At 41.2% G+C, this 25,050-nt stretch overlaps 1 protein-coding gene across 1 annotated transcript in view; it reads left to right on the plus strand.

Annotated features, from left to right (window-relative positions):
• Positions 1 to 25,050, plus strand: part of FLT1 (fms related receptor tyrosine kinase 1) — a 197,052-nt gene that overhangs the window by 39,468 nt on the left and 132,534 nt on the right. Inside the window, exons 4-7 of the mRNA XM_081083615.1 lie at positions 17,636 to 17,760; positions 21,203 to 21,365; positions 21,468 to 21,604; positions 24,094 to 24,268. Coding sequence (XP_080939741.1) covers positions 17,636 to 17,760; positions 21,203 to 21,365; positions 21,468 to 21,604; positions 24,094 to 24,268 — 600 coding nt within the window. The remainder of the gene's footprint in view (positions 1 to 17,635; positions 17,761 to 21,202; positions 21,366 to 21,467; positions 21,605 to 24,093; positions 24,269 to 25,050) is intronic.

The raw sequence follows: 25,050 nt of genomic DNA on the forward strand, positions 1-25,050 counted from the left end.
TCTAAAAATCAATTTAAAAGTTTTTTTAAGAAAAATGTTTTCAACACCTCCTGTCCATGGGGCCCTTTCCAGTCTGCCTCAGAACTGTCCTCTCATAGCCTGTGTGAGCGCCCAGGGCTGGAGTCTGAGCCCTACCTACCTTCACTCCTTCGCCCAGGGCTGTGATGTGCTTGGCTCAGCAAGTCTGCGGAATTAAAGGCAGCCAGAAAAGAAAGAAGGAAAATATGGGGCCTGGAAAGGGGCTGGGGCCTGGAAGGGGGTTGGGGAGTCACATGGCAAGCTGGGGGCAGAGCCAGCATCAAAACCCCCCTCCAAATTGCCCCACAACCTCTGCAGCTCAAACCCTGACCCTTTTCTGATTGTCCACAGGCACCCCTTGCAGATGGGACCATAAGGGGGCCTCCTGAGTCTCTAGGGTTCAGCCTGTCTCCCATGCAGGCCCAGGCCCAGGCCCAGGGGATGTCTTCATGGGTCTTCCACCTGAAAGTGGGGCTGAGGTCTGGTAGGGCAAGCTTGACCTCTGATGCCTTTGCTCCTGTATTTGTTTCTTACTGCTGCTGCAGCAAATGTCCACAAACATAGTAGCTTAAAACAAGACTTATTTTTCAATTCTTGAGGTCAGAGTTCTGCTGCAGGTCTAGTGAGCTGAAGTCAAGGCTGGGTTCCTTCTGGAGACTCCAAGGGAGAATTCCCTGGCATCTTCCAGATTTTAGAGGCCACCTTCCCATAAACCTTGGCTCATGACCCAGTCCATTTCAAAGCCTTTTCACATCATAGCACTTCTCTCTTGCTTCCTTCTTTCACTGTGTGTGTGTGTGTGTGTGTGTGTGTGTGTGTGTTTAGTAATTTTAGAGAAAGAGAGGGAGGGAAAAGGGAGAGAAAGAAACATTCATGAGATAGAAACATTGTTCAGCTGCCTCCTGCATGCCCCCTGTTGAGGATTGAGCCCGCAACCTGGGCATGCGCCTTGACAGGGAACCAAGCTGGCCACCTCTTGTTGCATGGGACGACACTCAACCAACTGATCCACAGTGGCCAGGGCCCTCTTCCACTGTTTAAGGACCCCTATGATTACCTTTGGCCCACCTAGGACCCTCTCCCTATTTGTAAGGAAAGCTGATTAGCAACCTTAATTTCACCTGCAACCTTAGTTCCCCTTTGCATGGAACCCAACATAGTCACAGGTTCCGGAGATTAGGATGTGGGCATCTTTGGGGGACCATGATTTTGCCCACCACAGCCTCCATTCATCCCCTGCCCTGTAGGGCACCTAGTCCTACCCCAGGAAGACAGGGGCTCAGTTACCCTCCTGGCCTCTGCCCACCCCATAGGCCCTCTTAGCAAGAGAGTGGGCAGTTCAGACTCAGGTGTGACTCAGCCTCGCCTGTGCCTCTGAGGGTGCTGCCGGGGTCGGCCAGCTCTCTTGGGCCTGTCCCCCTCTTTCCAGGTACTTGGCCAGAAACTGGCCAGTGTAAATGGAACACAAAAGCCTTTGTACATTTGTAGGAGTAGGTAGTGCTGCTTTTGTATATGTGTATTCAGGACAGGACCCGGGTTTTTATAGCTTGATATAAAGCGGATCTTGAAAGTGGAAAAAAATTTAAACAAGTAAACATTAAAGTTTTAAAAGGCTTAGTTGGGGGAGGGGGGGTCATCTCTATACTTTTTATTTGGGAAAAGAGCACCAAAGGGAAGCAGCATGGTGGTTTTCGCACAGCACTGTGGGCCAGGGGCCTGGAGAGAGCGTGGTGTGGCAACCACCCCTGTCATCCAGGCACAGGGGCTGCACCGCTGCTGTGAGGCTCTGTGCACGCTCCTCGCCGCACTCCTGAACGGTTTTCCCACAGCTCCCTGACCCAGGAGGCGCATCGGCAGATGGAGCCTGTGTGTGGGTGTGGATGGCACACCTGCTACTTGCAAGGCCTTGTTGTTTGTTGTGTGGGAGGTACAAAGAGCGAAGATATGGCATTCTGTCATTTTGGAGTCCCCTGGTCAATTTCTAGGACCACGACTTATACTAGATTTTTAAATGCACATGTTTAACTTTTTAAAGGAATAACTATTGTTCAGAAGTGTTTTTTCCAGGGAGTGGGAGGACTCTTCCAATAGTCCTGAATATGCCTTGCCTTCAGGGTTCCATGCACCTGGACGTTCTCCCCCAACACTGCCTTCTGTACCCAGGTCTGACAAGGTGGGGCACACATGAGGTGCCTGTCGACATTGCTCAGCTGGGTGCTGGCTGAGCAGCTGGTGTTTATTGCTCATTTTGCCACCCTGGTGTGGCAAGTCCCATCTGTACTGACATTAGAACAAGCAGGGACGTAGGTGAAAAGAGTCGCAACCAGCGGCTTTATGCAGGGCGCCTCCGGATGGCCACTGTCCCCGGCAATCATAGTCTTTGTGAGGTGGGAATGCACAAAGGCTGTCAGCCCCAACCTGAGCTGCAAGGAGGTCTGGCTGCTTCTGCCTGTCACACACAGTTATCGGGCCGGCAGAATGGAGTGCGCAGACAGCAGCGGGGGCTGAGCACACTTGCAAAGCCTCTAACAATACTTCAATGGAATCATGGTCATACCTTTGCCAGAGAAACTTTAAAAAGAAAATATGTGGTCTATTCCTCGAAATTCTTTGAGGAAAATAGGCTAAAACAGTTTACATGTTTTAGGAAGAAAAAAATTAAGAAACCAACTTTTACAAAAAACAACCTCTTAGCCACACTCGTTGGCTGAATTCTTTATAAAGGCCTGGAATTCTTAGCAAATTTATGACATTATGTATTATTATTGCTTGGTTACTGTCTAGAGTCTTTTCCACATTTATTTTATTTATTTTTAAACTTACTCCTATTTTTAATTGAATGAATTGGGGTGACATTGGTTAATATAATCATATAGGTTTCAGGGGTACAATTCTATGATACATCATCCATACATTGTATTGTGTGTTCACCACCCCAAGTCAAGTCTCCCTCTGCCACCATTTAGCACCCTTTACCCTCCTCCACCTCCCGCCCCCTCCTCTCCAGATTTAAACTCAGTTTTCAGCACGTGCTCATGTACCCTCCCCCTGCCGGCCCACAGGGCTCTCACACCTCCCTTACTCATGTCACTGCATCCCTAAGCCTGGCTCCTTCCATTTATTTTCTGAACCTTGTGTTTATTCTGACCTGAATCGTTCAGTAAGAATTGGTTTCCAAAGTTTTGGTCTCAGGGACTGTCTAAGATTCCTACCCTAGCAGCCACCTGCGCCGGGGCTGTTGAGGAGAAAACTTCCAGGCACCTTGCGTCGTTGCCTGGAAACCGCAAGCGCGGACAGACTTCTTCTCACATCATTGCCCGATGTGTTTGCTCAGCAGACAGATGGACACGTTGGGTGCACAGGGTTTGGAAGTTTGGACTCTCAGCCCCTGGACTGAGACACGTCTGAAACGTCTGGGTAGGTGGGTTTCCTAGAATGGCAGCAGTCTGAGGTTGACTTGCATTTGCCGAATTCTACTTCAAATGCTCTTCTGTAAAAAATTCCTAGGAGTTTTCTGCCTGTCTCTGCATACAGCTTCATAAAAAATCTAGTACAAGGTCAGGTTTCGCTGGATATCTTTTTATTTTTATTTTGAAACAGTTGTGTAAAAGGGGAAACACATATTTCTGGGATTTAGAACATACACTGAGGACACTGTTGATTGGACCCGCAGACTGCTCTGCAGCCTGGGTCTGTGTTCCCTCCAGGCCGAAGCATGAAGGAGATTATCCGTTCTATCCATCACTGGGGGACAGCTGATTAGGACCACATGGCTAGAGTTTAGACAAGAGCAACTTAACTCTTATCCATTCTCCTTTCCAAATACATGAAAGCTTGATGGAAGACATTCTTGATCTCGTTAAGCCCTGCCATTTCACATTTCCCTTCTAGAAACATTTCTGTCATTAGACACCAAGGGACTTTGACTATACACAGTAGGACAGAAGTCACTCACGTTGGTGGCATGGTTGGCAGTTGGGAGTGCTGCATCTTCTTTCCTAAGTCCCTGTCCCGATCTTGTGTTCACCTAGTCTGTTCCCAGGGGATTTCCTCCTTAGCACTTGAAGGAACCCAGCAAAAATGCATCAGACAACCAAACAACAAAAAATTTCAACTAAAGGAAGACTTAAGAGTATCCAAAGTGACCATAAAGACCAAAATAGATCACCTCCTTATCTCCAGGCTGAGGGACCCGCTCCCCCATGCAAAAATTTTATGCACTGGGCCTCTAGTCTATATAATAAAAGCATAATATGCTAATTAGAGCAGACGTCCTTTCAGATTTCCTTCCTTCTAGACAAAGGCCCTTGCACGAATTTCATGCCAAATGCCCAAGCCATTCCTTCAAGAGAGACCATTTCCTGACACCTCCTAGGCTCGATATCAGAAAATGTTGGCATGCCAGCTCTCTGGAGCCACATTGATAAGTTTCGCTAGCAAAAACACAATCTATAATAATAAAAGTGTAATATGCTAATTAGACTAGACAGCTGAATGACCTTCCGGACGTCATTCTGGATGTCCTTCCAGACAAAGCCGCCACAGCATGGGCCAAGGCAGAGGCAGTTAGCAGTGATCAGGCAGGCAGGCGAGCAGTTAGGGACCATCAGGCAGGTAGGCGAGCGGTTAGGGGTGATCGGGCAGGCAGGCAGGTGAGTGGTTAGGAGCCAGCGGTCCCGGATTGTGAGAGGGATATCCCGGATTGCGAGAGGCTGCAGGCCAGGCTGAGGGACCCGCTCCCCCATGCAAAAATTTTATGCACTGGGCCTCTAGTCTATATAATAAAAGCATAATATGCTAATTAGAGCAGACGTCCTTTCAGATTTCCTTCCTTCTAGACAAAGGCCCTTGCACGAATTTCATGCATTGGGCCTCTAGTTGTAGATAATCAGGCATTGAGTACAACTACATACATACTCAAAAATAATCAGAATGAATGTAGTCTTGAATGAGCCATTTGGACATAACCTAAGACTTTGAAAAGTTAATAATTGTGGTAGAATTACAAAATCTCAAGACGGCAATAAAATGGACCGTATCCTCTCATTTCCCCCCTACAAGCAAGAACTATGAAAAATAGTACATCAAAACTTTATGGTTTAAAGGTGTTTTATTAAATCTGCTTCAAGTAATCTTTTAAGAAAAATGAGCAAGGGAATTTTTCAGGAGAAATCGCCTTCAACTGAAAAGGCTTTAAGTTTCTGACATTTTATAACTTTCTTTAACAATAATAATGAAGCACCTGCCCTGCCTGGAGATAAGGAGGCGATCTATTTTGGTCTTTATGGTCACTTTGGATACTCTTAAGTCTTCCTTTAGTTGAAATATTTTGTTGTTTGGTCGTCTGATGCATTTTTGCTGGGTTACCTTGGCAGTCCTCTTGGCATACTCATTGTGCTATTTAAAGTCGGTGACACTAAAGCAGAAACACACCTCCCTTCCTTCCTTCATCAAATATCAGTTAATAAGCTATCGTCAAAACGTGATCTGGGGTTCAAATTGGGTTCAAATCCCTGTTCCGATACATGTGAGGCATTGCTGCAAATTATTTCATAAGCATAATGGCTAACAAGCAGGTCTTGCTCTGTGCTGGACACTGTTCTAAACACTTGGCATATGTTCACAGCTTCATTCTCACAGCCACTCTGTGAAGTAACACTATCATTTTCATCTCCTTTTCACAGAACAGCTAAGTAAAGCTAAGTAATGATAGAGCTAGTCATATAAATAGTACATATAGTCACAGAACTAGTACACGGTAGAAAAGCTGGTTCCTGCCTTGACCACCTCCCATAGTCAGGAGTCCTTATATGTAAAACCCTTAGTTTCTGTGTTTGGCCCACAGTATGCATTGGGTAAGTGTTTACTATTGTAACAGGGAGGCTGTGGCTGAGGCAACCCTTGTGAGAATGATTTCAGGCTTTTAGTTGACTACACATTCATCAAGAAAACCCAGTCTTGGCTGCATTAATCAATATAGAGTATACCAAAGAAATGCATTCACACACTTTGAATAATTATAAAGGCAGTGTTTATTAAAATATATTTAATTTTCAAAATTGAGCTATCAGTTGTCAAAGTGTGTATACATATTTGGGGGGGACACCATATATAAAGTTTTCAGAATAGAGGGGGTACCAGTTTCACTGTTCAGTTCACACTTCAAGAGGGACAATGGAAACAGGAATTCCAGGCAAATTAACCCCTCTCACCTTCATTTCATCATCTGTAAAATAGATACCTGCCTCATGGGGTTGTGACCATAAAATAATCTGATGATTTCTTATTTTCATTGGTTAGAAACAATGAAAGAACTGAAATGTTTACTCTAAAAAGTTAAAAAAAAAATGAGTGGGAAAATAGGAAATATGACTGTGATGATCTCCTTCAAAGTTTTCTTAGGTGAACAAGAGATTAAGCCTTTATAATCAAAGATGGCAGAACTACTATCTAAGAATGAAAGAATTCAAGATGGGAAGATTCCAGCTTGATGTAAGGAAATGCTCTCTAACATGTAAAGCTATCCAAAAGTGGAATGACTGTCTTGGGATATGGTGCGTTCTTCCTGTGTCTCGGCATTCCAGCACAGGACAGGTGCTCACCTGGTGGGACTGGGCACGAGGGTGCCCCAGGCCCTCCCACTGTTGAGATTTGATGCGGGCCTGGTGTGTGTCACTATCACTGGCTCAGGTTCATTATATATATCATCTCATTTCGTTTCAACAACCCAATGGGATACATTCTAATAGCAGTCTCTTTTACAGGAAAGTTGGAAAAATTCCATACCAAGTTCAAGAAGGCATACTTTGTAAATTATTAAGTCAAGTTTTGGACTCAGATTGACTCCAAAACCCCTGCTATTTCCAACATGGCCTTGCCTGGGCTTGCCAGCCAACTTCTTCCAAGCTTTATGTGTAGCATAAACTGAAGTGTGTGTGTGTGTCTGTGTGTGTGTGTGTGTGTGTGTGTGTGTGTGTGTGTGGCGGGTGGGGGGAGTGCAGTGGGCTCTGTGCAGGGTTACAACTGAAAGCGTTCAGGCCAGATTTTGATTGGCAGGCATAGTGCTTTTGGCTGTCAGTATTTATAATTGGAGGAGTTTACATAAAAATCTGTCTTAAAGATTGGCAACTCTAGTCACATTTGGCCCAAATTCCCACTTGGCAACAACTGGCTGCAGCATGCAGGGACTGCCCCTTTGTCACGGCCCCCACATTCTCACCTGCTACCACTCCTACTGCCCCTCATGCTGCTGCTGCGCCCGTCTGCCTGCCTTGCCCGGCCTCCAGAGGAATGTCACTGTGCTATGCTCATGTGCCCATTTCAGTGAAAACTCACAAATCAAAGTTCAGGAGTAGGAAAGGGCCTGTCACGTTTCCTAGATGGGAAGTTGAGCTTGAGTCCCATGGTGGCCCTGGGCGTGAGTGCAGGATCTCAACAAGATCCTGGCTCCTGACTCCCTACTGCACACACTCTGGAGAGAATATTCTCCTGACGGGCAGTACGGAGGCCGCTCTCTAAGAGAACCCGTGTCCCGGCTGGAGGGGGGACTAACCAAGCCCTGCCCTTGAGGATTACTGTGTCCTTGGGAGGCATTTTACCTCTAGTCTCCATAAAATAGGGCTTTGTCTGGTTTGAGTGCTCTTGGTTCTGAGGGTTTTCAGAGGCCCCTTAAGAGTCCCCAGCACCTTCTGTCAGGGAGAGCTAAGCGGAAGTGTGAGGATTACTTATCGGTTTGTTGTTTCATGTTTCTAAGTTCTTTCAGAAGATCCCAGGTTAACCCTGTCTTTGTGCCACCAGTTCTATCACTGCTGTGAATATTTGAAGGTGTAGTTGTCACTCCCAAGTCATTGGGGGGATTAGGATCAGATTTTGGTGTGGTGGAGAAAGAATGGTCAAAAAACTGGAATTCAATTTTGGCTCAGCCATTAGTATAATCCTGTGCTGTGGGAAGGTTTCTCTCTGGGCCTCACTTTCCTCTTCTGTAATGTAAGAGGCAGTGTTAGGACATCTTAAAAGGCCATTGACAGTTTTACAAATTTATGATTCAAAAGTAGAGCTGGGAATACTAGGACTTGGAACATGGCCAAAAATCGTGGCAGTAGAAGGAGAAGTTATAGTAATCCATCAGAGCTCCTTGCTTCTTCCTTTCTCTTTCATTTCCTTCCTCCTTCCCTCCTTTCTTCCTCCTTTCCTTCTTTCCTTCTTACTTCTTTCCATCCATCCATCTCTCCATCTTCCCTTCTTTTTTTCCCCTTTCTTCCCCCCTCCCTCTTTCTTTTTACCTTCTTTCCTGTCTTTCTTTCCTTTTGAGGTGCGTTACTTGATCAAGATGAAGATATGACTGAGGTCATTCACTTAGTCAACATAGAAATCAACTAAGCAGTTTTATGTGAACACTCAGGGAGCAAAGTTCTAGGAAGCATGGAAAGCCTGAAACCTTCGTTGCCTTCCCTGATCTTATAATCTAGTCAAGTTTGCCATCTACCCAGTACCCTACTCTCATGTAGATCTTTAACTAACTTCTTTAAATCCTATCTACACATTTTTTAAAATGCTGTTCATATTCCCCCTCAGGCAGAATTTAGTACCTGCTTTTTTTCTAACATGAAAGATCTGTAAGTGGGGGTGCGTGTGTTGGCCATGCTGCTAGATCGTCAGGACCTTGAATTCCTGGACTGTGCTTTATTTAACTTTTTCCTTTCTTTTGCCTCATCCAATATCTTCTCCAGAAACATCAGTTGACTATGTGCTGTGTGTCCAGCCTATGCTAGACACTGGGTTGAGATGATTGATCACCCTAGTCACCTGCTACAGCCACACACATTCCAAGGAACAAGCTCATAGAAGATGCAAGAGGATAGAGGGCGGCCCATCATCTCTGTTTTCTTCTCTCCTTTCTAACTCTTGTCTTCTTCTCCTTCCTTGCTATCCAGTCCACAGTTATAAGTAGGCAGCGGGCCTTCAAAGTGAGGCAAGGCAAAACTACATGTTTCTCTTTTAAAGTTAGGTAGGTAGTTAGGAAATAGCTTTTTTAGAAAAAGAAATTTCTTATTTTATACCACACAAATAATGTGTTTTTAAATTTTTTTTAGTTTGGGATAGCATCTTGAGTTTGAAATGTAATGACCTTTTTCTGTTTACCTTGCTTTAATAGAAATATTGTGTAAATTAGCTATCTGGATGGCAGAAACGGGCAGCTGATGTTCCTAGGTCAGCTGTCCTGGGATTATTCACTTTTGAATCTGGATACTGATTCACCACTAGTGGTGACAGCAGTAAATTACAAGTGAAGTTTTGTGGTATTCACTTGGGTAATCAGGATAACTCACGAGGAAATACTTAATTTTATACTCCGTGTGGACCATAATACTCAGACACATCAGCCAGGTAACTTCTCATCTAAATGAAGACAGCGATACTTCACTATGTTCCCCACTGACCTGGGCCGCCAAGGAGAACTGAAGGACATATTAGTAATCAAGATGGCTTTGTCACAGGGGTAAATCCCACTTTTTGTGAGTTGCTCACCCAGATGCAGAGGGGAATGGGAGAAAAAGGTTGCAAGGGCCCATAAAGTGAGGAGTCCACACTGGATGATCTCCAGGTACTATTCCAGCTCAGAAAATAGTGGGTCATCACATCTAAGAAAGTGTCTAAAGTTCTGTTTTCTTCAAAATAAGATTTTTAGGTATAATTAATACACCATACAATTTATATAAAGTGTCCAATTTCATTGTTTTTAGCATGTTGACAGATATATGCAATCCTCACCAGTCAGTCTTAGAACATTACAGTACCTCAAAGAGTGCCCATACTCTTCAGCTACGCGCCCCCCCCCCAATAACTTTCAGCCCTAAGCCACCACCAATACACCAGAATAGATTTGCCTAGTCTGGATTTTTCATGTAAATAAAATAATAAAATATGTGACTTTTATTATTAAATAAAATGCATAAATATGTGCTATCTTTTTTCATTCAGCATAATGTTTCACGGTACCATTATCAGTACTTTGTATCTTTATATGGCTGAATAATATTCCACTGTAGATCTACATTTCAGCTACCTATTTATCAGTACATGGACATTTAAGTAGTTTTCACTTTTTGGCTATTATGGATAGTCCTCCAATAAACATCCACTGAGAAGTTTTTATGTAGACATAAGTTTTCATCCTCTTATGTAGATACCTAGGTAAGGAATTGTTGGTTCATATGTTTAATCGTTTGAAGAACTGCCAGACTCTTTTCCAGAGTAACTGCACCATTTTACACAAACAAGCAGTGTATGAGGGTTTTGATCCCTCCACATTCTTGCCAACACTTGTTATTATGACTTTTTTAATTATGGTCATCCTGATGGGTATGAAGCAGTATCTCGTTGTGGTTTGATTTGCATTTCCCTGATGGCTCATGATGTTGAGCATCTTTTCAGGTGCTATTGACCATATGTATACCTTCTTTGGAGAACTGTCTATTCAGATCCCTTTTCCATTTTTTTATTTGTTTTTTTGTCTTTATTATTGAGTTGTAAAAATTCTTTAAATTTATTAATGCAACATATCAATAGATTTTATATAATCATGTATTATAGATGTACTTACATATTCTAAAATTATATAAATTTTAATGTATTCTATATAAAAATATATTTCCTATATTCTAGATATAGGTCCTTTATCAGATATATAATTTGCACATATTTTCTCCCATTCTGTGGCTTCTCATTTAACTTTCTTGTTGATATTTTTTGAAGCACAAAAGCTTTAAATTTTGAAGAAGTCCAATTGATCTATTTTTTTCTTTTGTTGCTTGGATCATATATGAGAATCTAATGGTAAATCTCAGATCTGAAGAATTACCTCTTTAATTTCTTTTAAGAGCTTTACAGTTTTAGCTCTTATATGTAGGTCTTTGATCCATTTGGAGTTAATACTTATGTGTGATGTGAAGATCTAACTCCATTATTTCGTGGCACTGCTCCAGCACCATTTGTTAGAAAGACTATTCTTTTCCCATTGGATGGTCTTGGCATCTTTGTTGAAAATCAAGAGAGGAGCCAAGAGAGTGAGTGGAACTCAGGCTTGGAACAGACATACTCTCACTTCAGCCAGACCAAAACCAGTCAAGTCACAGGCCCTCCCAGATTCACTGGGGTGGAGAGATTCCACTTCTTAATGGGAGGAGCTGAATGTCTCATTACAAAGGGCATAGAAAAGGGCAGAAAATTGGAATTCGTTTTACATTCAGTCTATTACAATGGTCAGTCAATATTTGTTCTTGAGTGACTACAGAGATAAGGGAAAAAGGACGCTGGTGGGGGTGGCTGATACGTGTCATCCTCATCCTTTCCCCAGTTCAGCTTCAGAAGATACACTTGGAACTCTATTGAGATTGAGGTTAGGGAGAAAAATAAGAGGAGTTAAATTCACAGAGAGTCTCTAGATATATATTTGGAGACAGGGTCGTTCTCCCCTATGACTCCACATCCCATCCTACATGTGCTCTGCCAAAGAACACAGCAAAGCACCCCTCTCCTGGGGTGGAGGTCAGGGGAGGCGGAAAATTTTTTTAAAAAAGTCAACTGACCATAGACTCATGGGCTTATTTCTGGTCTCTTAGTTCCACTTCACTGATCTATACGTCTGTCTTTATGCTAGTACAATAGTGTCCTAATCACTGTTGTTTGTGGTTTTAGTGATAACCTTTGAAATTGAGAAGTATAAGTCCTCCAACTTTGTTTTCCTTTTTCAAAATTGTTTTGGCTATTCTCGGTCCTTGCTCTAAATTTTAAAAATCAGCTTGCCAATTTCTACAAAGAAGTCGGTTCAATTCTAAGAATGGCATGAAATTTATAGATCAAATTGCATAGAATTTATAGATCATCTTAACAATAGTAAGTCTTCCAATCCATGAACATTGTACTTTTTCATTTATTTAGATCTTTAGTTTCTTTTCACAACTTTTTTAGTTTTCAAAGTACAGTATAAGTTTTACACTTCTTTTGTTAAATATATTCCTAAATACTTTATTCTTTTTGATGCTATTGTAAGTGGAAATGCTTTCTTAATTTTGTTTTCAGATAGTTCATTACAAATATATTGAAATAGAATTCAATTTTGTATATTGATCTTGGATCCTTCAATTTTTTGCTGAACTCATTTAGTAGTTCTAGACTGTGTCATCTGAATAGAGAAAATTTCACTTATTCCTTTCAAATTTGGATGCCTTTTATTTCTTTTTCTTGCCTAATTGCATTGGCTAGAATATTGCAATGTTGTTTATAATAGCTATTGAATCTCAGTGGTTCTCAACCTTCTGGCCTTTTAAATACAGGTCCTCATGTTGTGACCCAACCATAAAATTATTTTTGTTGCTACTTCATAACTGTAATGTTGCTACTGTTATAAATCGTAATGTAAATATCTGATATGCAGGATGGTCTTAGGCGACCCCTGTGAAAGGGTTGCTCGACCACCAAAGGTGTCGCGACCCACAGGTTGAGAACCACTGCTCTAGTATGATGTTGAATAGAAGTGTCAAGAATAGACAAGCTTATCTTGTTCCTAATCTTAGGGTGAAAATATCCAGTATTTCACCATTAAGTATGATGCTAGCTGTTAATTTTTTTTTTTTTTGTACACGCCATTTATCAGGTTGAGGAAGTTTCCTTTTATTCCTACTCTGTTGAGTGTTTTTATCATGAAAAAGGGATTTGAATGTTGTCAAATGCTTCTTCTGTATCTAATATAATGATCATGTGGTGTTTGATTGTTAGTCTATTGGTTATGGTATTTTAGTGGCATTGATTGAATTTTGGATGATACACCAATTCTTGCATTCCTGGAACAAATTCCACTTGGTCATAGCATATAATTATTTTTATATATTCAGTTTGCAAGTATTTTGCTGAGCTTTTTTGCATCCACATTCATAAAAGACATTGATCTGTAGTTTCCTTGTGAAGTCTTTGGTTTTGGTGTCAAGGTAATAATGGCCTCATAGAAAGAATTGGGAAGTTTTCCCTTCTGTTCTATATTTTAGAAAACTTTGTGCAGAATTTATATTAGTTCTTTGATAGAGTTCACTTGCCATCTGGGCCTGAACTTTTCTTTGTGGGCAGTTGATTACTTTGTGGGCAGTTTAATTACTAATTCAATCTCTTTACCTATAGGTCTATTTAAGTTGTCTGTTTCTTGTTGCATTAGTTTTGTGTCTCTCTAGGAGCTTGCCCATTTCATCTGCTATCTGTTTGTTGGCATAAAATTAGAATATTCCTTTATACTGCTTTCTATTTTAATAATGATGATAGCAATTTCTACTGTTTCATTTATGAATTTATTCATTTTTAAAATATATATTTTTATTGATTTTAGAGAGGAAAGAAGAGGGAGAGAGAGATAGAAACATTAATGAGAGAGAGAATCATTGATTGTCTGCCTCCTGCATGCCTCCCACTAGGGGTCTACAACCCAGGCATGTGCCCTTGACTGGGAATCAAACTATTACCTCCTAGTTCATAAGTCAATGCTCAACCACTGGGCACACTGGCTGGGCTGATTTTATTCATTTGTCTTCCCTCTTTTTTCCTTGTTTGCCTGGCTAGAGGCTTATCTTTTCAAAGAACTGGCTTTTGGTGTCGTGGATTTTTCTCTATTGTTTTCCTGTTCTCTACTTCATTAATTTTCACTCCAATCTTTTATTTCCTCCCTTCGGCTTTCTTCAGTTTGCTGTTCTTTACATAGAATTCTAAAGTGGAAATTAGGATATTGGTTTGAGATCTTTCTCTTTTTTCAATCTAGGCATAGAGCTGTAAATTTCCCTCTAGACATTGTTTTAGCTCCATCCCATAAGTTTTGGTATGTTGTGTCTTCATTTTTATTAATCTCAAAGTATTTTAATTTCTCTTTTAGTTTCTTCTTTGATTCATTAGTTGTTTAATTCCACATACTTGTGAGTCTCCCAGGTTTCTTTCTGTTATTTGATTTCTAATTTTATTTCACTGTAGTCAGAGAACATAATTTGTATTATATTAATTGTTTTATGGCCTAAAGTATACTTTATCCTAGAGAATGTTCCAGGTGCACTTGAGAAAAATGTATATCCTGCTGTAATGGGTGGAGCATTCTATAGATGTCAGTTAGGTCTGGGTGGTTATTAATGTTGTTCAAGTCCTCTACTTCCATTTTGATCTTCTTTCTAGTTATTATACCCATTATTGAAAGTGGGATACTATAATCTTCTATTATTGTTAAATTATAGAAGATTCTATCTTCATTTCTGATGTGTATTTCAGTGCTCTGTTGTTAGTTAAATATATGTTTATAATTACTATAACTTCCTGGTTGATTGACCCTATTATTATTAGAAAATGTCCCTCTTTATATCTAGTAACATTTCTAGTTTTAAAATCTATCTTATCTAATATTAGTATAGCTACTTCAGCTCCCTTGTGGTTGCTCCAGTGAAGAAATTGCTTTTTAGCCACCTTTTCGGCTCACATTTCAAATGAAACATTTCACCAGCTAACAACCTCTCGCTGGGCTCTAGGAATAGTCTACAACACAAAGACCTGTGTGATGTGAAAACTCTTGTGTCTAGATAGAACCCTCTTCATGGGATTGCTTAATTGCTTAATTGTCCTCTTCACTTCATCCTCAACAAATTTAAGACTCTTTTCAAATAAGTGGAAGTCTTTATGACCACAACTGAAAGTTAAGGAAAATAAAATTAAAGGAAAAAGAAGTCAGGAAATATTTATAAATATTATAGGAATAAACAAGTGCTGGTCCCTAAACGTGTGGCTCAGTTGGTTGAAGCATTGTCCCATACACCCGAATGTTGCAGACTAGATTCCCAGTCAGAGCACATACCTCGGTTGTGGGTTTGATCTCTGGTAGGGAAGCAGGAAACAGCTGATTGATGATTCTCTCTCTTTCTCTATTTCTCTCTCTCTCTTCCTCTCCAAACACACACACACACACACACACACACACACACACACACACACAAACACACACAAGCATATCCTCGGGGGAAGATTTTTTTAAAGTGCTAGTAAACAAGTTATTTACTCTTGAACCCCTCAAGTCAGAAAAGCTCTCTGAATTTTTTGGATCGCCCACTTGCTCTGAACCTCCTAGAAGAATTCCGAGATGATGACAGTGGGAAACGAAGTAGAGTGAGGATGGCACACTGGGGCCTCTGCCTGTGTGCCCTAATGTGCCAGAGTATTACAGATTTCAAAAGGAAGAAAGAAAACATGTTAAAAAATAGATGTAATCCCATTTCAGAATGGGACGCTCAGCGAGGGTCCCTGTTTGATCTTCCCCGGTGTCCAAGCCCACTTGTTTTGAAGGATGACAGCCCAGATACTCCCGTTGGATGAGAAAACCTCATAGACTGTGCCAGTTTCCTGTCACTGCTTTGAGCTCCAATAGTTCAGGAAGGGGAGGGTGGCGTGACCTCTACCTAGCTGTGTGTTGGCATGAGTCCCTGGTGACAGTGTGTCTGCGCCGCTGGGACACTGGCAATCTTTGGAGTAGCTCTTCCTCACTCTTTCAACAACTAGCCAATTTGGTCTCAGGAAACCACTCTGCAGTGGTGGCTGAGTTTGGAAGTCATTTTTAATTTTGTGACAAAGACAAATGTGTCCTATGGGAATAGTAAGTGGTTTTACTGGTGATATTAATGGAACTGTGACCTCTTCTGTATCTCTGATCCTGCAAAACAAAAAATGTTTGTATTCTAATATGTCAGGCAAGTTCATTCTTAGCCCTTCCTTGAAGCAAACTGCAGAGGAAATATACTATTAATAAGCCCAGAGAATATTGTTTGTGAGTGTGTGTATGTGTGTGTGTGTGTATCTAGTCATGAGCTCATTTGCAAACACAGTGGATACAAATTATGTGTTTTGAATTATGTTAGGATGGACACAACTCATTGGTTCTGACATCTTTGAACAGAATTGCAGTGGGCCCAGTGCTGACATTGGTATTGAATTTTAAAGGGTAATAGCTGTAGTAAAATTCAAGTGCTTAGGGGATCCAAAGTGACAAAGAAAAAGAAGAAAGCCAAAGGCACATTGAATGGACCTCTTCTATTTTCATTTGGGATTGGCATTCATTAGCCTAGAAGTGACTACGCTGATGTTTACTATTTCCTGCAGGAACTTTTATGCCAATGTCCTTGGTTGAAAGTGGTTGCTTAAGGAGACAGTAAATTAAATGTGAAAGATTTACAGTTTAGTTACATGAATTAAACCATTTCCTGGTGTTTGTGTTTACCTTGGGACTCACAAAGGAGACAAAATACAGACTCACGGGAGGAAGGGAAGGAATGATCAAATACCAATAGCCTCTGCCTGATTGTCTAGCTCAGCAAATTTATTTAGGAGACGAATTTCGTGCTGATAATGAATCTTTGTCCCTGTTAATTAGCGTTTCCTCCCTGCATGTGCTATTGCACACATTGAGCTTTCCTAAACAGACATCATTATTCAATGTCATGATTAATATCTCATTCTATTATATTGGACAAAACTAAATCAAATGCAAATTTTATACTTTTCCTCAAGTAAAAATGGATGGTGCTTTATAATTTGAGACTTAAATTCAATAATTGAAAATGTTATTATAGCCCTGGCCAGCGTGGCTCTGTTGGTCGGCTGCCGTCCTCTGCACTGAAAGGTTGCAGGTTTGATTCCCCATCAAGGCACATGCCCAGGTGTGGCCTTGATCCCCAGTAGGAGGCGTGCAGGAGGCAGCAGATCAATATTTCGCTCTCGATATTTCTCTCTCCCTCTCCCTTCCTCTCTCTCTAAAAAAATAAAATTTTTAAATGTTATTGTAAAGTAATACACAATCATTCCAGGAAAACTGACAAATACAGAAGGTAAATGAGAAAATAACCTATGAAGTCACTACTCAAAGATAATCATTAACATTTTAGTATATGAATTTTGTCTTTTATTTTGGTGCCATTATATGAATATATAACTTTTAATAGTTAATATCATGAACGTTATATTGGACCGGGAGCCCACTTAATTGAAGTAATTACATTGGCAATAACCCTTCTTTGACCCAAATGAGGTCACATTCTGAAGTACTGAGATTAGAACGTATCATTTTGGGGAAACACAGTTCAACCCATAGCCATCACTGGAACCACCATTGAGCCTCGGCAGCCATTCCCTACTTACCGTCTAGTTTCTCCAATTCATTCTCCGCTCAGCATCCAGAAGGAGCTTCCTCATCTCCAGCAAGCAGGTGGGGGCCTAATTAGTTCCTTCAGGTCCAGACAGAGAGATTGAACATCAGACTTCTTTTCATCTGGGCATCTCAGGCTGAAACCAAGGGAAGATGGGAACACAGTAACTCCTGAAGAGATCACTGTCGGTGGATTTCCAAGGGCAAGGGTATGGTACATGTGAGGATGTTTCTAACAGGATCTGATGCTCGTTCTTGTCCCCAGAAGAATTACAGAGAATGTGTGGATTTCATTATGGGATGATGTACTGTGGCAGCATCCATATTGCCTCACCAGCTATAGGGTCTAGATGTTTATAATATAATCATTAATATATACATAAATTTCTCCACTTTCTTCTCATTCAGATACAAGTCGACCTTTCTTGGAGATGCACAGTGAAATGCCTGAAGTGATAAATATAACTGAAGGAAGGCCTTTTGTCATTCCCTGCCGGGTTACATCACCTGACATCATTGTTACTTTAAAAAGGGTAAAGTTGAGCAATGCTATTCTCAAATTTTTTTTACTGCAAATGAGCATAGTGAATTAATTTTTTTCCTTAGACAGTTGGGCTTCTCAGTGGGCTTTTAAATCACATCCTTTTACCATAAAGCATGAGTGCTACATGTTATACCATGCATGTATTTAAATGGAATAAAATGATCATGTCTTAAGCATAAATCAATGTGAATAATGAAAGAACTAAAATCATGAAAATGTTTGTACTTGCCACAAATCCAAATGTCTGCAAAGATGAGAAAAAGCAATTCTATTGCTTACACAAATGATAACTTGGCAGAGTGGTGAATCCAGGTTTTTGCTAAAGACAGCTGTCAGGCAGGTGCCCACCCAGCTCCCACCTTTGGCCTGAGCCAGGAAATACTTGGTAACAAAAGGCTTTGCTCCTGCTGGGCATCCAAACGTAGCCTCTTGGGGGGGGGGGGGGGCAGGAAAAGAATGTTATAAATGAGATTTTTCTTCCTATTATGTTGTAAGATGTTCGTGAGGATAAGAAAAAAAGATTTAGGGTCAAATTTAATAAAAACAAACGCTAAACTGTGGCAGCCCCGCTAATTCACCAGCTACAGGAGTTTAGGATTATACTAAGACTAAGAATTGAATAAAAGCTCCTATACTAAGAAATTCAGCCCCAGGACCGACCACACACACACACACACACACACACACACACACACACACACACGTGAATCCTGAGAGCGTAGAGCTTTAAGAGAAAAAGTTAAGACTGTCCCACCACAGGTAGCTACTCAGAGTGCACTAGCCTGTGTGGTGATGGTCAATAGGAGAAGTTCAGGGTGATTTGCAGTGTCCCCTATGGACCTTGGATGGTGAAATGTGATGGGGTATCTATCTCCCTGTCTTCTTCCTTTGCACTCACTCTCCTATATTGTTCATTTAAGCCTTCAGTACAGTCCATCAGAGACAGGTTTGGGCTTCTATTACATCTGTGCATCATTGCCAGAAAACATAAAATCCAAGTTGGAAATAGCAGAGGAGTCTAACTCCATTGGTCTTAGAAAAAATCTGAGAGTAAGGGACCCATATCCAGACTTCTGCAGTGTCCTCGCTGTGATTGCCTGGGAGGAAGCCACAGGCCTCCCTGCGTGGCTTCTTACCGCCCTACACTCACCCGCTGGGCAAGCTGGCACGTGGCCAACCCTCTCTCTACCTCAGTGTCCTCATTTCAGAGATGGGAGCGATTACAGCAGCACCCACCCCACATGGCTGTGAGGAAGCCAAGGGGGGTAGTTTATGGAGAGTACTTGGAACAATGCCAGGTGCAAGTAGCCCCAATCAAGGGTGAGCGTTTTTATTATTTAATCTAGCAGTTTAATACTCAATATCGGATTCCTATCAAGTTATGTTTTCAATAGCATGGCATCACTCCTCTTAGTCTGATATGTTAATTGCTATGTGATTGATATGCAACTTCTCTGTTTCATGCAAGCCCCCTGCTTTTTGCCCTAATGCAGATCTGCTGCAAGGAACATTCCCAAATTCCCACACGTAAAATTGTGTGGGGTGGGGCGAGTTTGTTTACTCTGTTTTTCTACCTAAGTTCAATAAAAGAGAGAGAGAGAGAGAGAGAGAGAGAGAGAGAATATGAACAATGCTCTAACAGGGATTCTGGTTTGACACATACTTACTGAAAATAATCTAACCTATTATATATGCTGACATGAAATTAATGTAAGGTCCCTTCCATTTCTCTTATTGGGCCTTTTCTTCCAATGTGCCACCCGCTCCCTCTCCTTTTCCTGTGCCTGCTTTTTCAGAGCCATTACCTGCTGGAGACCGGCCATCTGTCAGTCCTTTCTTTCTCCTGCCTCTGTAACTTGTGCAGCCACTGCCGCAGCTGACGAGCTACATAATCTTTGGCTATTTTAGCTCTTGTCAGCTACAAAGAAGAAACCCTACTGATGGCAGTAACAGATAGATTGGAACAAGATAAACACTTTAGAGGGAATTTTACTGTTTTTAAGCTGTGCGGAGGAAATCCGCCAGCAACCCATCTCTCAGATTCAGCACACGCTTGTTTTCACGTATTTTTAAAGCATCATGATTTCAATCCCTGACTTAAATTTTTCTGAATTTTTCCCTTAATAGTTTGCACTAAGTTAGAATATTGTTTTTCCCCACTGAATGCAAAGCATCCCTAGGTTTGCAGAGAGATGCTGATTTACTAAAACATGAAATGCACCCCTCAGTCCCTTTCAGCTCTTCATAGGCAGGATGTCATTCATTCCAAACCCAAGCAACACTCAGGTAACATATTTGCATATCCAGACATTCCCTGGGAGAGAGGCACTGGTGACTTTGGGGATAGAAATTCAGCCCCAGGACCACAAATCCCAGCCAGATTAGCTTCTTCAACAAGTAATATAAACAAATGATAAATGGATAGAGTGATGTAAGGTGTCCTTTTTAAAAGAAGATAGAAAAGATTCGAAACTTCTTCATGGCAGTTTGGCCTTTCCTCTAGGTTATCTGGTTTTTTCCCTTTCCAAGTTGGGACAAACAATAGAGGCAGTCAGAGGGTAGGCACTGCCCCTGCACGGGGCTGGCAACCTGGCATCGGGGCATTGGGTTGGGCCCCTCTGTGGAGCAATGATCCTTTAAAACGTCTAATCCCAAGGCAGACTGTTTATACGATAGTCTTTAGAAATGAAGTCCTTGGGGCCTAGAAGAAGGCATAAGGGGAGAATCAGGTCCTGGATTCTTCTCTTCTGTTTGGACTCACTGTGCTTGGGAACACTTCAAAGAATTGGAGAGCACTCCAGCCATCACAGTGCCTCCGGCCTCCGCGTCTGCTGGCAGCTGTCTTCATTGTTGGCAGACTCAGCTTGAGGTGGGGGAGGGTCCCCCTCCAGAGGTAGTCAGTGCCTTTGGCCTTCTCAGAATGACAACCCCGTGTATGCTCTGACTCTTGGAGGATCTGGAGGGATCCAGTCCTTTAAAGACTGTCGCCTCTAGTGAATCATGCGAAATAGGAGGACAAGTTACAGCTTGTTAACAGATAAAGACATTCATGAGGATATCCTGGCAGCCCCAGTGGAAAAAAACACTAATTGGTTTCTCTATTGAGTATCAGGCCAGTTTATTACTAAGGTTCTCAGAGGCCAAAGAGACACAGGCTCCCATTAGAAGTCTGACCTGACCACTGGGCCCATCCTAGGTAGGTGCAGCTTGTTGCTAAGGCTGATGATCAGTTATTGTAATTACTCTAACGTATCATAATAAATGTATATATTGCTACATATAAAGAAAACTGAAGACCCGCTCATAATAAACTGGATTTTTACCTGTGCTATTTGTATTTTAGATGAAAATTATGTTTTCAAAACCTACTAGTGAATGCTACTGCCACGGCGTTAATATGATTTTGTTAAAGCATGTTCCTTCCTTTCCAGTTTCCATTTCATACTCTGATCCCTGATGGAAAAAGAATAACCTGGGACAGTAGGAAGGGCTTTTTAATTTCAAATGCAACATACGAAGAAATAGGCCTTCTGACCTGTGAGACAACCGTCAACGGACATTTGTACCAGACAAACTATCTCACATATCGACAAAGTAAGTGATGTTCCAATGGTGAGAACATAAACCAAAATACTCAGGGTTTAATCTGCTTAATGAAACCTTGATTTTAAAACATGCTATTTCTTATACTTGCAGCCACTACAATCTCAGATGTCCAAATAAGCCCACCAAGCCCTGTCAGGTTACTCAGAAGTCAGACTCTGACCCTCAACTGTACTGTCACCACACCCTTCAATACGAGAGTTAAAATCAACTGGACTTACCCTGGTCAAGTGAGTGACCGATTTTTCTATTTCTTCTGTAGGATAGTATTTATTTTTAGTAAGTGAAATGCCACTGTGTATTTGCAGTGGGAAAATCGGAATATTTGACTCCTACGGCAGTTTGAGTCAATAAAGAAGCTTTGGGTTTGGTGGGTGCTTTTTTGGTCTGGCATTTCATGAATCTGGTAGGCATAGATATGGTCTTTTGATGTGCAGAGGTTTTGTTTTGAAATGTATAGATTGGTATTTCTATTGCATGATTCTGAGTGGAAAAAGGGATTGTTTCATCCTTGGAAACCATTCTCTAGGATTTAGAGATGAGAGAGAAATTTATCACTAATGCCAGGCAGGGACTATCTTTTGTAACAACAACAACAAGAAGTTGTCAGCGCATTCATTTAAGATACTGGCAGACAGTCAGGCTCCTGATTGGAGCATGTTTGGAAAAGATAATACAACCCAGCCATCCAGTGTTCAATTTGCTAAGTGACAAAGAGTAATTCTGTCCTTCAGAAAAATGAGAAGAATGAAGATGGAGTTGGGTTCCCTTACACAAGTTAAACATCCTTGCAAACAATTACTTTAAAAATGTGTAGATGGAGAACCTACGATAAACTGTTCAGAAATGTTTGACAGTAGGTCCAGCCCCCATTTCTTGTGTATCAGTATGAGTTATGTGGCATATCCCAAGTACAGTCATCTGTTATGCTATTCAGATCACCCAATCACCAAGTTCACTTATGATTAAATTATGTGCGAAAGTTTAATGCATCAGCCCCAAGCTATTGTTTTTCATTAACATTTCTTGCCCTGGAAGTTGAATAATTTAGCAATAAAAAGGTGTAACAAGTGCCCTGTAGGGACAGATTATGGATACATTAGCCAACGAATTTTCTAGAAAATAGTATTGTTTCATAAATAGAAATGCTATGACTTATAGCAATATTTTCTGGGTTTTGATAGAAATAGAATATTCTTGATCAATCAAATATTCTGAATAAATGCCAAGAGAGGAGAAACTTTTATCCTGTTAGTGTTGCTACCCTAAGTAAGAAAATGATGATACATCTGTTGAAAGACAATAACCTTCTAAAATGGCCCTGTCCAGTAGAACTTCCTGAGATGGAAATATTCTATATCTCTACATCCAATATAGTAACCACCAGCCACACATGGTTATGAGCACTCAGAATACGGCTGGTGTGACTGAGGAACTGAATTTTTAGTTTTGTTTACTTTTAACTTAAATAGCTGCATGTGGCTGGTAGCTCAGTACTGGACAACTCAGTTCTGAAACACAGGGTCAGCTGTTTTCCAAGGCAGAAATGACATCGATGGTACTCTGACTCGGAAATGAAAGTATTCTCAAAGGGAGAGTAATAGCTCTGTAACTGAAGTTGCTGAAAGCCCCTCAATCTGTTAGTTCGGGGGGTTTTTGATGTTGGAGAGTGACATTTTCTCCCTCGTTACTGCGGAGAATGAAGAACGTGACTTAAATGTGTGTCTGTTTCAACAAGGCAATAAAGGGATAGGTGGGTAGAAATTATTAAACATGACACAGAGGAGAGAAGTTCAAGACACAAATATCGGTTCTGGACAGTTTCCAAAGTCTTTTTTCCATGCCCTCTCATGAGGAAGAATTGAGAGAAGGAAATAACATATTATGTACTATAAAATGTAATGCTAAAAAAAAGAGAGAGAGAGAGAGAGGAAGGAACAATGAAAGGAAAAGGCAATGTGATCTCATCTTCTCAAAGCCGAGCGGTCACTGTGGCCAGGGCACAGTGCGGGCTCCAGGCCTGCTCCAGGTCTCCCCTGAAGCAAACACGAGACAGCACCCGCCAAGTGTCGGCTGACCATGTCCATGGTTTTGCACGTCCCCTGATCCATTTAGTGTGATTTAACAGAAATGGGCAAGCATTGTTCACATGGTGAAATAATGAAGCTGGGAGTGTTACACCTTAGTAGGTGTGGCCAGGACTCACTATCTTTTCCTTCAATTCAAGTAAGGAAGCAGAAGAAAACTCACATGGTGATTTATTAAGAAAAACACTGCCATTAAATCAGTGGTAAGGATATTGCCTGCCTTTGTGTGTGAGATCTCTGCCTAGAGAATACGTGACTGTTTAGCGGGGGGTGTGCTGGAGGGAAGACTAGATTTCCACTCAAAGACCTAGCTTTGCCTTCTTTGGCCGGTGTCTTTGACACGTCAGTGTGCGTCTGTAAAAGGACAATAATCCTGCCAGTCTGACTGGGTGGTGGTGAGAAACGATCAAGATAATGTATGAGCAAGCCCATCTGAAGAAGAGGAAGTTCTCAAAAAATGCCAGTGTGTGCATACTTGAAATAACCAGACAGAGATGTAATTTCCAAACCTTTTGCTCCAGGTGGGTTTGCTTTTCAGCATCAAATGTTGATCTCGGTAATAATCCGAGAAGTGCTGCCACTTTAAGCGTGAACAATTACTACTTCTAATTTGTTATACATTTTATTTCTAGACAAATAAGAGTGCCTCTATAAGGCGTCGATTTGACCAAAGCAGTCCCCATGGCAATATATTCTACAGTATTCTTGTTATTAACAAAGTGCAGAGCAAAGACAAAGGCATTTACACCTGTCATGTGACAAGTGGCCCATCCTACAGATCTGTGAACACCTCAGTGCTTGTATATGGTAAGGAACTCAAGCTGTGCTTTCTAGCCATTGTGCTTTGGGGGAGGGTCCTATAGACCAAGTAAATGTTCTTTTGACCAACAGGGACACTGTCACCTCTTCCCCCAGCCAAAAAGCAAACCATACTAAGTGCCCTTGTAATACTTTTGAATTGAACAGAGAATCTTTTCCTTACAAATTTATTGTGGTTAATAATTACTCAGGTCACATTCAAAGCTATATGAAATCCTTTATTTAGTGTTGCTTATAAACAAAACAGAAAAATAGGATCATTTTTACCTTTATTTTCAGAAGGAAATTTCTAAGGTGTTACTGTAATTTAGAGAAATAAAAATTATGGTGCGATAAATTATTTAGAATTGATGCTTTTTTATCTCTGGTTTTACTCTCAAAAAATCCTAATATTTTTGCTCATTTTCAATAGGCAAATTCTTTTAAGAAAATACTTAACGCTCTTTAGAGCCCTCTAAAACCTTGTTCATCCCCAGTGTTGAAAAGAAAAACGGTGTAAGGAGCAGAAACTAGGGAACAATTCTATCAATGCCTTTCATACTCTTTTGACTTTCTCCAGTTGTTTTTTTTTTATATAAAATTAGCTGTTTTAGGGTGCCTGGAGCAACTTCTTCTCATTGTATTCATATGGCTGGGGGGATGTTTAGAAGTATCTTTTTAAATTTTTGTTGTTGTGATATAGACCCTTAAGGTGTTTCACTCTCTGTTGGCCTGAAACTGCTTTTATGCCTCTGGGACTTGCAACCACTTGATTTGAAAGTTAGGGTACT

This window comes from Myotis nattereri (genome assembly GCF_964212035.1).
Source record: "Myotis nattereri genome assembly, chromosome: 2".
NCBI classification, from domain to species: domain Eukaryota; kingdom Metazoa; phylum Chordata; class Mammalia; order Chiroptera; family Vespertilionidae; genus Myotis; species Myotis nattereri.